Here is a 14989-nt window from a genome sequence, read left to right on the forward strand (position 1 = left end):
CCCTGCCTGCCTGGAGTGTGTGGGGGCCGCGGGGGGGGCTGTGGGGGCTGCCCAAGGCCTCGGGCCTAGCGTGGCCGCTCGCGGGCTCCGCCGTCCCCCCGCGGGCTCCAGGCCGCGCCGGCCATGTCGGAGGAGGCCTCGGCGCTGGGGCGGACGGACTCGCCGGAGCCCGTGGCGCTGGAGCGGCAGAGCCTGCTGGCCGTGCGGCGGGAGCAGCTGGACCGCGCCGGGCAGGTGGGGAGGCGGCGGCGGGGCCAGGGCCGGGGCTGCCCGCCGAGGGCCGGGCGGTGCGAGCGGGCCTGTCCTCGCCTCGCCTCTCCTCCGCGCAGGGCCGGTTCCTGCTCCACAGGCTGCTGGTGGTGGCCCGGCTGGGCCAGGGGGCGGCGGCGGAGGAGGTGGCAGGTGGGTGCCGCGCCGGGAGGGGACACGCAGCCCCACGCAGCCCACTCGCAAAGCCGCTCTCGCCAGTCTCCCCCGGTGCGGCAGAGCGGGCGGGCGGCTTCCCCTCGCCGCGGAGGGCAGCGGGAGCAGCGCCTGCACAGCTGCGAACGGCCGCAGCGACCGCGTCCCTGCTGTGCGCTGGCGTTCAGGGAATCCCGCCTTCTGCACTCGCATTTCCTGCTCGTCTGTCGTACCATTTCTTAGAACACATTAAAACTGTAAATGTTGCTGTAGCACATACCGCCTACTAAAGCTTATGGCACTGCACGTGCACGGAGTAACATGATGGACAGTATGGAGCAGTGATACATATAAGCCTTGTAGTAGCCCTAAAAATGAGAAAATACTATTTTGTTAAACCATATGTAGAGTTTCGTCACTTGGGAATCCTTCCTAAGCAAATGAAACACAACTATTAGAAACCCTGAGCGACAGACTTTATTTTTAAAGTCTGATATTGTTTTTGCAACCAACTTTATGTATGACTTTCTCAGGCAACTAATGTATACCAAATGTTTTGTCTGATGAGTGAGATACATTAAGACAATATTATTTTAAACACCTGTATCAGCTAGTGCCATGTCAAGCAGGGACAAGGATGCAACTGCACATGCAAGACTTCTGAAGCGCTCTACATTGGGGGCCTTCAGGTGATCTATCTACCACAACAAAGATGTAACTACATCTTTAGAGTAAACAAACGATAATGGGAGTTTTAGACTTCAGCTACTGAAATATTGCAGGCTTTGGTGCAGTTTTAGGAGCTAAGGTGAACTGCATTGGTGCGTACGTCAAGAAGAGATTCCCATGGTAGCAATGCTTTCATGTTTCTTCTGAATGATAAAAGCATAATGTGTGACTCTGTTGTCTGTGGCAGCAGAGAGAACACAAAACGGACCACACAACACTAACTTGCTGGAACTACCGCTATAAACTGTTTGACAAACTACCAGTTTTTCTTTTGAAACAAGGTTATCACAGAGGATTGTTTGAAAATGTGCTAGAAGACCACGCCAGAGAACAAGTCTCAGGTCTGCTACTTCTCTATTCCAGCTATATTCTTCATGTAGTAGAGGTAAGTTACATAAATTCCTAGTGGGATCAAGTAACCTTGATTCATCTTGGTACAAATTTGGCCTCTAAGATCCAGCTAACTATAAATTATAACCATCTCTTACTCCATATGTAGGCTTAAAGACCTGGATAATGCTGTGGTGGGTTCAGTAGCTTACCTCTGGGATTTGCTCCACCCAACGCTTCAGATAACTGCCCCAGAACATTATTCTGACAGAATCAGATGACATGTTCTGTCAGACGTAATAGGAACAACGTGCGTTGTCCTCAGCGCCTGTGACTCAAAGGGAGAGCCCATGTAGGGCAGCTGATGAATTATTTTTATATTCACAAATTAGTTTGAAATATGCAATTCTGAAAAACCTCTACCCTTTCCTCTGCAGTCTTGCAGTAGCACAATCCATCTCATCATCCAAGATTTAGCTTCTCTCCAAAATCAAGGTCATAGGTAAGTGTTTCATATCACTTAGATGAAACAAAATTTTAGCCAAAGTGGTAGAATGCTTCCTTAAGGTTAAACTGAACATTAGCTACGATCATATCAAGCTTTTATTCTCCCATTGAATACCTGTTGACCACAGAGGAGCTGACATTTTCCAGCTAACACGACGCATCTTTTCTGGATGCAGTCAGCAGCTGACAGCAGGCTCTTGCGCAGCCCTCGCATTGAAGTCTATCTTCAAGACACCAAGACTTCAACAGCCTTCATAGGTTTCAGAAAGTAGGAAAATTCCTTCCTTAGGAATCGGCTGTTATTATTTCTGTACCCTGCTTTGTAAACATTTGTAGATGTACATACTGGAATTCCAAAAATTATCTTTAGAGTACTAGTCACTGCCTTCCAGCCTGCTATTTGTCCTTTCAACACTAACCAGTCCCACAGAGTTCAACCAATTATTGTCTTTAGCCTAACCTGGATGTTTCTCTAGGGCCCCATATTAACTCACTGAAATCCAGGTCATTTTCTTTGCTGTGAATGGAATTCCTATCAAAGCAAGCTACCATCACACTCCTGCATTATTAAATCCCTACTGCTCTTTTGCTCATTTCTTACCCTCACATCTGACCAGTCCGCTCAAGACCCTTGCACAGTACGTCAGAGTACAATTAGGAAAGGTTTCTGCTGGCTGGAGTGGGAGGGGTGCACCATGCCGTATGCATACAATGCTCTAGCATAGCTTTAGGAATGCAAACAGCAACTCACTCTGTAGTTTATGAAACTTGACCATCTGATAAAAACTCCTTGCTGTACTTTAGGATGGAATTCACTCTCTTTCCACTCAGTGCTTTACTCCAGGAAATTAAAGTCTTAGTGGTGGCACACAACATCCCCACCAGACTGTTCCCAGACTGGTACGTGGCAATAGCAACGTCTCCCGTGACATGTCCACAAGGCTCGATGCAGTCGCAGTCTACAGCAGAGGTGGTCGCAGAGTGCCTTACCCTCCTACTCAAACTGGCAGCCTCTATTCAAAGTTCTGAGGTAAACTTCAAATAACTGGGCTATAAACCTAGTTTACCCACATAAATCCCCCCAAGCCACACCAGCAAGCAGCCGCACTTGTCTTTCAAGCAGAGTTTACATAAGGTACACCTGAGAGGACTCTAGAAGCAGGGTTAAAACATTACAAAACCTCATTATTTTACTCCAAGTTTCTTTCTAGGCCTCTGTAGAGTTATTTTGTGCAGCCATTTGACTGAACTAATCAACTGCACCAACATAGCTTAAAGCCAGGTGAAAGTCACTCATGAGGTCGATACCTGACATTGCCTCCCACCCCTGCCCATTGCTGTGCACTCTTGGGAACAGAGGACACAGTTGTGTTTGGTAGAGAAGGGCAAATTTCCTCAACTTTAACTAGCCCTCTGCTCTTATTGTAACTGCACTGAAATATGCTGTTTATTATCAAGGATGACAGTGAGGATACGAGTGAGAGTGTACACACTCTTGCACCTGAGCTGCTAATCCCGGCAGAGACAATTAACTATTTGTATAATGCTGAAGAATGTGCAAGTCCAGAAGATTTTCTGAGAATTTATTTAAGTCCTTCACAGCCTGCCCTGGATTCAGGTACACCGCATACAGTTTGAGAGATAAACATCAAATTTAGTAACAGATGTAGAAGTTGTGGCTCGTAACACTGAATTTTGAGTTACAAGAGTTTGTTACAGTGCTACTGTAGTGACAGAGGGAAGCAGGTCTACACCCACTAACAGGGCTCAGCTTCCCTGTTCAGAGATGTCTAAACAGGAAACAACTGGGCAGCCACTGGGATTTCAAACTGGGGCACCAACGAGATAGCAACTAAAATATATTTATCATGTCACCAAGTGCAACGTGTCTTGTTAAGACCTTTATGAAATACAGTTTTATTTTGTAGTTAAGCCTGAAGTCTAGTTTAGTAACTTCAATAAAATGTATTATGGAGTATTAAGGAATTTACAGGTTAAGTAAATTAATTCAACTAGTTATATGAATGTTACCTGAATTGACTAGTTTCCTCTCCCTCCCTCTCATTTGCAGAAACTGTATGGCCTGTTCCATCTCATTTCTCTGCATGATACAGGCTGTATCCAGTGTTTCTCTTTGCAGCTGGACTCATTTGTGTTTAACGTGAATCTACACATTAAAGAATAGATGCATAGTCATTCCCAGTATGCTTCCGCTACAGTCCTTAAAAGAACAAGCTGAGCAGCCAGCAACTCATGAGCTACAAAAGCCCAGGGGATGATTGTGTAACCTTCAATGTCCACTAGAAGCAATGTTACTCATAAACTTGAATAAAGATGCCTTAAGTTGACAAAAGACAATCTTTAATTTTATAAATCCAAACAGCTGTTTCAAAGTTCTTTCAAAATTCAACCATTTTCAATGAAAGCACAAAAAACACTTCCAGAGTTTCATCCTGAAACAGTTGCAAGTTTCACATAAACAAAAGCAGGCTTGGTTAATACAAATAACTATGAAATAAGTATTACGTACTGATCATTAAGTAGCAATGAAATGATTAAAGATACAGTAAGTTTCCTTCTACAGTATGATAGTCCTTCAAGGCACTAGAATACATCCACAGTTTTGACAAGGCGACTGATAACCAGCAGTCACCACCAGCACTCTGGCATTTTTTGGTTCATGTTTTAAAAAGAATCTGCAGCAAATCAGTGAGGGAATGTCTCTTGCAAGGCATCTCCTTGTAATGTCTAAGAACTAGAAATAAAAGTCTAACCGTGACATTAAAAAGATTATTTCCATAATACATGCACTTTAAATAACTAATATTCTGCTGCTTATTCTTTCGGAATTTCTGCTAATACCACCTGTATTAGCAGCAATTATGCTTCCTATGCAAGTTTCTGCAGTAATCAATTCCTTCCATCCAAGATTTTGAAAACCACTGTTGAGACACAGATCATTAAACTTCTTCTGAATGGCTAAATCACCTTCTCTGTGATGCACAAGTCAAACCACACAGTTTTGCCATCTCGTCAAAAGAAGCTTTTCACTGTTAGGTCTGTTAGTTTTCCCACCAGGAGAGGAACCTTTAAAAAGCTTGAGAGTTTCCATTACAGAGCAGTGCTTTCTGTATCATTGTCAATATCGAGCATGAGATGGTTGTGCAGTTCTTTGCTCGCTGTCTCTGTAAGAAGCTCTGAAGAAGGGTTTTGAAGTGGTTCTTGAATACTGGAATTAGAGTCTGCACAAAAAATGGAATAGCAAGTTTAGCAGTCTGGACAGTGACATCTCATTCACTAGTGTATTTCTGGTGCATTTCCTTAGAAAGAAAAGGGAAAGGAAAGATCAACAAAGGCATTTCAAACTGGCACATATGTGCACATGCACACATGGAGACAAAAAGGCTAAGCCAAACTAAAAAGCTTACGTTTGAGTTGCTTCTCCTACATACCTTTTTTTAGTCTGGTACTTAATAAAAGAAAAACATTTCTTTCTGAAGAATGGAAGACAGCAAGTATGATTTAGTATCAGATTCCTCAACGCCCCTTAAGAGTGATACGTTACTCCAGACTTTCATGTCAAAACACAATGGTCACTCAGCAAAAAAATTTGGCACCTAAATCATCAGCCAGGTAAAGAACCACCTATGACTTTTAGAAACAATAGGAACATGTATGGTGTCAAAAGGAGGCACTGTCACAAGAAGAGGAAGAAATTATTTAAACCAAATGCAGATTAAAACCCTTTCCTGTGTATAAAACAGAACATCATGTTCTTTGCCTCTTCTGAGGGAAGGAGAATTTTGTTCAAGCCAAGGTGTCCAAGAAGGACCTCAAAGTGTTGCATTTCTGCTGACTGACTGCCCTGGTAGTTAGAAGACCAGAAAAATCCGTAACAGTTCAAAAAACGTAACTGAAAATATCAAGTCAGTATTTTGGAAAGCTAATTTATATACGCCATGGCATCACTTACTGCAACATAACAGCTGATCCAAATAGAAAGTCATTTAGATCACTTAAATCAATAAAAAGAATCCAAATAAATACCTTGCTTTTAAACTTAGGTGGCATAGACAGGCATCCTATAAAGACTTCGACTCACATCTCAAGTATTGAGTCTTACATTTAGCCCAGAAGTTACTTTATAAATGTTCAAGTTGAAAATTTCTGAGCAAAATGACATGGAAGAGGTGAAAGCAGACACAGAACTGAAGTCCGAGTGCAGCCCATTCTGCTGCTCTCTCAGCCCGTTACTAGAGTGCCAGCCAGCCTCACGCAGCTGGAGTAGTTCTGTATTCAGTGATACTATTAATGTAGTAGCTCCATCATCTTGTGGCCTGACACCAGCTGGCTTGCCTTGCACCGGACAGTTAAATGTTCTCATCTCTACTGCTGCAACTTTCCCAAAAATGACATCAGGATTCCAGGATTTACGTTTTCTTGCAAGGTGTGAACGATAAATTTTCTCCCAAGTCTTGTATCACAGTCTTGGGGAGTACTGTATTTTGCTAAGATAGCATTTCAGTGGTTATGAAATCATCCAGAAGGCACAGAACAAGCCACCAGTACTGTTATGACTCGTTAAGCACCATCACCTTTTAAATAGATTTCTCTGCCCAGCCCTCATTCCCATTTTGAAAATCAGCATCGGCTATACCCAGTGAACAGTGCCTTGTGGCACCTATAAGACGGTCACTCTTCAATAGACCTTTGATAGCAATGAGGAAATAATTACTGGGGCTACTTTAAAACCAAACCTTTTCACTTAGCCTCACATTCATGTGTTTAAAGTAAGTCCCTTTTAAAGTCAGTTGATTTAAACTTTAGATTTTTTTAGTCATTTTTACTATTGCTGACAGAAGCAATATTACATAGAAGAATCAACTGCAATCATGCAAGTTCCCAAATTCTTCTTGCATTTTTCCCTTACTCAAAATGTTCCACACTGCGCTTCACCACAGAAGAGATGAGCACAGAACCAAGTAGCAGAAGCACTCTCCCTAATATCTAACAATACTGCTGTTATGTTTGAATTGTCATTTGAAGTATGGTTCAAAAGGTGTACTTCAACTTTAGATGCAGGCACAGAAATTCTCTCTACCAAGACTGCATATTGAAGGATGAATCGGAAAAAGAGGTAACTGAAAGTGTGAGGTGACACAGGAAAGGAGTATTGGTGACAAACAATGGTACAGCTACTTCAAATACAAAATGAAACTCTGTATAAAACACATAGATTTCTAGATATGATTTTCTGTACATGGAAGAAGTACAATGTGAAATTGGCCAGTCCAAACATGAACAACTTTATACATTCTAGTCTCCAGAACTTTTAGTACGTTAATGTAAGAGCGAGCATCAAACAGCCATTCTTTTTGCATGCCACGCTAACGATAATGCAAGCAAGCAGTGTTATTTGTGACAGGTTAGTACTGGGCATTAGCACACACATGATTATGAATTAGCAACGGTTTTGGCCAATCATGTGCCTTTTCCTTACCATTGAACTTTCCAATACAGTTCCTACTGAATGCAGGTCAAACATCTAGATTATTTAATAAAATTTTTGATTAGAATATTCTTTTCTAGGGCTTATTACTCTAATACCATAAATAGAATTTGAGGCATTACTGAAGTCCAGTATATGGACAAAGGAATTCAACAGCATCCTGAAAACAATTCAGAACTCCTGTTCTGACATTATGAAGTTTGCTGGCAACTTAATTTTGGCTTCCATTATTCCCTTCTGTCTTCCCTTGCTCCACTATTTAACGTTAAAATTAAAGACAGCTATTTCACATTGTGAATTAGATAAGTCAGTCTACAATAAGTGCTTTTATGTGCACGTGTAAATGTTAGAGCAGATACTCTTATGTAATATGCAATGGTGTTAATTCAGAACAAATATTAATCCTTTAAAAAAAGATTGATCTGGAAAAGGTGGATGATCCTGTACTGAGAGTACTGCTGTAGGTAGGTAAGCCTGAGTATCACTTCAACTGTTCCCCAGGTGGTTTTTTTTGCAAAACATACTAGATTTTCTAGGTTCCTTTATCAGTTTTGCTAGAGAATCAGCTTTCTTTTACTGGCTTTCCTGCATGGCAGCTGTCATACTATCGTTCACTGTGCACAACTTACATGGCCAATTTGCTATGGTTTGCACTTGAAAGGAATGATACCAAGTCTCTCCAGTTTTAACACTGTTTCAACACTGTTGATTTCAATATTTTTTTATATTTACCCAGACCACAGGACAGTCGTGTACCTCTGTTATACCTGTAACTTAGCTGAAAAGGAGTCAGCACTAAGTTGTAATTCACAGCCCATATCCAGTCACTCCCCTTTGGCAGATGCTTGCTTTGTGCAGCTTAAACTCCCCCACTAATAAAGCGGTCCCCTGCATACCAGCTGGACACTATTTAGAAGGCAAGTATTTCTCCAGTTACACTGGGGTAAAACAAATCCTGCTTGTCTGCTATCGTTAAAGCTATTTCCTCAGAACCAGAAAAATTCCCAAATGAAAACAAACATGGTCAACCTATGAAACACAACTTAGAAATTAAGGTTAAGTCCTTCCTTGAAGTTTGACTCGTCAGCACTGTTCCCATTCTTAACTTATTTGTAAGTGCTGTAAAGATCCAGACCCCAGCCTTATTTCTGAATTCAGCTTTGAAATAAATTGCTCTTGTATTTTAAAGATACTGACAAAAAGAGCAGAAGTACAATAAGGAAAAGTCTGTTATTTTAAAAAGCAAAGCTACTTTTTAGTTGCTTAAGCAGCTCATTTACTGCTAGTTTCTCAAATTTAAGAAAACTGTACTTCCATCTTGACTTCTCAATCCAATACTAATTTCAGTATCTTTCCTGTAAGAAGTCAAATCTTGAGATAATTCAGGAATGCAGCCTCAACTTTTTCAGCCTGTCATGCAGTTGTTACCTTAAAAAGGTAGCATCTCTAACCCATTACACATGAATAGTAAGATTATTAATGTGTCATTTGGCAGCTGCGATTGAACAGACTAGTACTATTAGTGAGGCTGGAGCTGACAGAATGCAAATGCAAACATGCCAGAATGCAGATGCTGCTGGGTGTTTTTCTGCAAAGGGTTTTAGTCACATGAACACATATTTTGCCAAATAAATTCCAAGTAGTTAAAAATAACTGAAAACCTAAAATGAAAGCTACATTAAAATGCAATCATATAACACTGAATTGTAGGAAAAACCATGAACTTCAATATTTGCCTGCACTGAACAAACCTGTTTTAAATGGTTCACTGCTTCACACTTGACTTGTGGACTAGTAGTTCTGGTGACTTTGTGTGAAGTGTTACTCATTTCATTATAGTTATTTTTACAATTTGTTTCAAGGCATAACTTAATGTTCACAGGACTGTTAAAATTAAGCAGCATAGGTCTTAAAAATCTCTTACAAACAGAATGATATGTAGTAATGAGATAACACAGAGTTGACAGAGAGCACATATTCCAAAGCGCATATACAAAATAAAGCTACAAATAAAATATTGCTGTGCAGGAGCATTTTAGCTTATATTGCATGTTTCTGGCAAGTACAAACCTTATTCGCAGTAACCATCCCCACCTGTGAAGGCATCATGGGGTAAAGCTGTTAGGCACAGAATTTATAATTTGCATTCCAATACATTAGTCTTATTCTAGAGAAGCTGCAGTGTCACTGGAAAGTTTTAACCATTATTAAATACAAGTAGATTTAAAAGCATTAGTCTCCTACATTCATTATCTCTTCCTTCAGAATTTCCTAAAATAAGCAGAGACTCAGCAGGAGAACATTTCAAGATCTGCTAGTTTTGACTGTCCTCAGCAGTTATCTTTTTTTTCTCCCCCAAGAGAAATTAACATTATCCCTATCACACTAGTCACTACAAGCTTCACAAAGTTCCTGTGAGAAGACAGAAAGTTTCTCTTTACTTCATGAATGTCTCAAAACGGAAGAAGGCGGCTGCATTTAAAATATGAAGATCTATCTAGAAATTGACCTAAGATACACAGTTAAGTGTATATGATTTTTCAGCTTCTGGATGTCCAACTTAAAAGCACATCAGAAGACTTCGTTCTCATAAGGTAAAACACTCACTGTGTTAGTATTGTCTATTGTATGTATCTATCTTGTCTACGTATCAGTGACCACTTTTGGCATATGTATATGCTGAAATATACTATCCTTAGCTACACCTTCTCCCTCCTCCAAATATTTTGGGTTTTGTTAACAGATGTATAAGCATAATTGAAACTACCATGATGCTGAGCCTGGAGAAAGCCTAGAGAGTTGGTTGCTATAACAGTGTTTTGCTTCCAAAGCAGGAAAAAAATAAAGCAAGCTAATCTACACTTCCCCCCAAACCCTTCTGCCTCAGGAATGACGACCTTCACTACGGAAGTGCCCCAAATCCTCATGCACAGAATAGGTGGGTGGGCATTTTAACTGGAAATGAGCAATTTAGTGTTTTAACTGTTATTTGTGGTTTTCAGTTGCCCTGCCCAAAATTCATTTACAGCTACAGACATTATTTTCTTCAATTCCACTCCCTGAGGAGACACCAAATATGAAAGAATCTGCTCACCTGTTACTATTTTGGAAGCTGTTTGCGTGGGATTTGCAATACCACCATCTCCAGCCAGCTGAGAAGGAGGATGAGGCGGAGGGGGAACGCTAGGTCTATTTCTGGGTTTTGGTACCGGCCGTGGCCTTGGCAGTGTACCAGTCTGAGGTGGAGAGTGAGACTGGGAGGTTTCTTGAGAAGATGGCTGTGGCGATGGGGAACTAGTATTATGTTTTCCTAGAGGGGGTGTATCGGGTGGTGTTGGAGTCTGCGGAGGAGTGTAACAGGGCTGCTCTGGTCCATGCTCACTGCTGGGTGCAGCAGGAGGAGATGCTTGACTGTTTGATTTGGGCTGCAGTGGAGGAGTAGCCTGTGTTGGGGGCTGTGGTGGTGGATGGCTGGGAGCTTGTATTGGGGAAAGGCTGCTGGAGTATCTCCGAGGTGCAGAAACCTGGGAAGTGGAGGTCTGGGCTGCTCCTTGGTTTGCATGCTGAGCAGGAGGAGAAGAACTTCTAGCAGGTGGTTTTGGAGAGACAGAAGGTGGCTGAGCAGCTGGGGCAGAACTCTGGCTTCCTGGCTGCCCTGGAGGTGGGTTGGCTGGCTTGGGAGGGGCTGGCGCAGGCTTTTTAACAGCTGTTAAGAGAAGAGGTGAGATTTCATGGTTGTCTATTGTGAAACCAAAATCCTGAAGGAAAGAAATTAGTAGCACAAAAGAATACTCAAGTACATTATCAAAATAAAATGGTGAATTATCAAATAAAAGCAGTATCAATAGGAAGCTACAGAAATTTGTCACGGGTTTACTAATCAATAGTCTTTGAGTGATTTTGTTAAACAGTATTGGTAACGTTACTACCAGCATTCATGAAAGAGCCCAAAAGTCGAAGATGCACTTAGTGAAATGCAAGTGAATTAAACCACTGTCTGCAATAAAGGAAGAGATTCTGATAAAGTTATTTTAGTAAGCATTTTTGCAGTACATAAATAATTGGAACTTAGTGGCTTGAAAACAAAATGAAAAACACACCTCTCCTCATTGAATGGGGACTGGGACCTGCTGCATTCTGTGGCTGATTAACAGAAAGCTGATTAGTGCTACTTGTTGACTGGTTCTGGACAGTGCCCGCATGCCCGCCATTTCTCACGGGTGGAGGAGTAGCTGAAGATGTGTTGTCCTTAGATTTTGAGGCACTGAAAATTAAAAGTCCTAAATTAGATGATTGTAAAAAGCCTTGCCCAAATCAGCTGCACCCGCTCAGGTTTACATTATGAACTGTGCGATAGTTCTGACCCTCAAACGCTTCAGAAAAACTTCTGCACTGGCTGGTATTTACTGACAGACTGAACAGTGCTACAACTCTTCAAACAAGTGGCAAGTAGGTTTTAGGCAAGCCCGTACAAAAGATCAATTACCAAAATTAGGAATACAAGTAGTTCTGCAGTATCACAGTACCTGTTTGAATGCAGTACTGATACCTAGGAGTACAGTCTCCATGCTAACACATCCTCAGTGTATTTGCAGATCCTTTAAAACAGACTCCCAACATGAAAGTTCATATGAAACTACTCCTCCAATCTCCTCATTCAAATAGACCTATCATGCCTATAACTGTTAGCCTTTTCAAAATATTCTGTCACAGCATCACATCCAATTCGCTGGTGGTTATCTGGTAGACCTAGCTACTAAGGATCAAGCGATGGCAATCTGTGAAGCTCTGCCAGAAAAAAAACAAAGGACACGAACCAACTTGCTACGCTTAGTATACGGGCGAGGCAGAGGTAGTCCTCACTGCTGAAGCCCCTGGAGCCTTTGGAAGCCCTCAGGAGGGCCCAGGGACTGCAAGAGCTGGGTGTGGAGAGAGCAGAGGCTCTTTTCCCTTCATTGACTGGCTGAAGTCTTCTCTCCACCCTACCTGGAATTAAGCTTTTACCTTGCTGGGAAACCAGAACTTGTTTTGAGGGAGCAATCCCTGCAAAGTCTTTGAGAGTGAGGTCAGGACAACTCAGCTCTTCCTAACCTTTGGCTATGAAGACAATAGAATCAGGGGGAAACACAGCATTCGAGCATGAACCAGCCAAGGTGGTACTGGGCAGCGTCCCCTCCTCTTGCTATGCGCTTGCAGTCTTCGCTCACTTCTCTATAGTCTCTTGCAGCATCTTACTTATCTCAAAAGGGCTAACACCTTTCAGTCACTTTTACTGGCACATTGAAATCCTAGTTTCTCTAGATGCTGTTAATAAATTGCAAGAACTTGAACACAGAGTTTGTGCAGATTTTAAATGCAGCTTTTAGACACTACTCTCAAGGTTTTGTTTTAGCTGCCTATGCCACAAAAGACATTTGTGGAGGAAATACTAGTTTGTGGGGGATTTCTAAATGAGAAGTAGTTTTTGTAAAAATGTCACCTGAGAACAAAAGCTACATGCAAAAGAGTCAATGCTACATTGAACTCCACGCTGGTGTTTTACTGTAAGATGCAGTGTGGGAGGTTGATGTCTGGAGAGCACTACAGGCCTTTACCTGTGGTTCGTTTTATCTCTCAGACCACAAAATATCGAAAGCAATGCGCTGCTTTCACCATACATGAAAGGAAGAGTCAAGGTTACTCCCATTAGTCTTGGAGTCTATGTATACTAATACTGGGGACATGATTGCACAAAGTTTCAATAGTAATTAAGTAGCAAAAAAGCCTGTATACATGCTTGTCCTAAATAAACTAATATTGATGTATGATAGATCGACTTCTAGTTTTCTAGCAAGTCCGGTTATCACTAACACTTGCTACAGACAAAAAAAAAAGAGACATATCCAGATAACGTGTACGAGAAACAACAAACAAGACCAACACGTTTCTAGTATTGCCAATGGTAGGTTTTGTTCTTTCAGCAGCAAACTGATAGTCATACTGTGTGGACACCTCTAACTTGGAAAGGTCAACATGGGTAGCAGAAATACCATCTTTTTTTAGTATTTTTCATCATCCTTCTTTCCCCCAAGAATTCTCTTATTTTAGAAGGTCAATTCTGCAACACACAGAACACATATGTTATTTTAGGAGATCGATCCTGGAACAATATGCATGGCAAGAGAGCTCCTGCATAGTGCTTCTGCCCACGCCTGAAAAGGCTTCACACATGAGAACCTGCATTCCAGTTAGAAGAGGTGCTTTGTGAAGCAGAAACAGTTGACACATCAGTTTGCTGCTGAAGCAGCCTGCTAAGCCACTGCCAGCAGAAGCCATGCCTCTTACCTGACATCCTCATTTCCTTGACTTTGTAACTGTTCTGCTGTGCCAGCAGAGAGAGCAAAACCAGCACCCACTGGGCTTGTTTCAGCCACAGAAGCTTGTGAGTGCTGCTCCGCTCCAGACTGAGCCAGCACGCCAGCCTCCGTGGGTGGAAGTGGTGGCTGGAAAGCTGGGGATGTGTGCTTTCTATTTATAGTGCCACATCTCCGAGGATTCGCTTGGAAGTCCATAACCTTGACACCAAAGCTACAGAAAGAAGAGAGAGTAAACACACCACGCCAGCCAACACCAGGTAACTAAAGCAACAGGACAATTGGATGTTATAACCCACACAGACAAATGCAACCCCTGTTGCTTAGCATGCAAAGCAGCAACAAGGAAAGCTTCAACTTTCTGCAAATAACACCATTAATGTTAAGACATGCAACACTATTTGGCTCATCCACACAGAGGGGTAAGCTAAACATAAGTCGAACAAACTACTCAATTACATTTGAAGACAGACATTGATGACAATGAGGCCAAACCACTCAGTAATTTTACATGTAAATACATACATTTCCTTACATACCAGAGTATCTCCTCACCGAATATATTTTGCCACATGAATTTTGTTTCTATTACACACTAAGTTGCAGCACAGATTTCAAGACAGACAAAAAAAGCCACTGGATATACACTATGATTGATGCTTAAAGGAGAACTATGGATAAACAGACTAAAATTCTAACAGATTTTAGAATGCACATTCATTCTAGAATTTAATTTTATTTTATTCTTATTGTGTTAAAGACTGTGAATCCTGAACTGATTTTCTTCTTCCTCTGTCAGTGCTGATAATTTTGCATGTGGCTATCCATAGTTAACATTCAGGTAACAATTTAACATTTGCATAAACAGCTAAAAACAAAACAGCACATCGCCTGAATATTCATGATATGAGTGATAATAAATGAACGTTACACTACATGTTATATGGGAAAACAGCACGTTTTATTTTTATTTTTTAGCGTTCTACTGTTTGCTGTGGTATACTGTACCATCATCAACTCAGAAGTCTTATCATGAAGGCACCAGGTAACACCACCTCAGCTTATGGGCTTTGAAAAAGAAGCCATGGAATATCAGAAGTTAGATACTGATAGATGCTACTATATACACTTCTGTTTCAGTGGATTTTAGACCCCCCAA

The 14989-nt window shown here is 41.6% G+C and overlaps 1 protein-coding gene across 15 annotated transcripts in view; it reads right to left on the reverse strand.

Annotated features, from left to right (window-relative positions):
- Nucleotides 1–4312: 4312 nt before the first annotated feature.
- ARHGAP17 (Rho GTPase activating protein 17) overlaps nt 4313–14989 on the reverse strand; it is a 48252-nt gene continuing 37575 nt past the window's right edge. For 2 of the 15 annotated variants that reach the window (XM_075165570.1, XM_075165585.1), the window contains 4 exons: nt 13802–14044; nt 11578–11741; nt 10572–11183; nt 4313–5210 (listed from right to left, as the gene is read on the reverse strand). In XM_075165570.1, coding sequence (XP_075021671.1) covers nt 5080–5210; nt 10572–11183; nt 11578–11741; nt 13802–14044 — 1150 coding nt within the window. In that variant the 3' untranslated portion in view covers nt 4313–5079. The other 13 variants (XM_075165571.1, XM_075165578.1, XM_075165574.1 and 10 more) reach the window with 13 other exon arrangements.

The sequence above is a fragment of the Calonectris borealis genome, chromosome 16, assembly GCF_964195595.1.
Source record: "Calonectris borealis chromosome 16, bCalBor7.hap1.2, whole genome shotgun sequence".
Classification (NCBI taxonomy): Eukaryota; Metazoa; Chordata; class Aves; order Procellariiformes; family Procellariidae; genus Calonectris; species Calonectris borealis.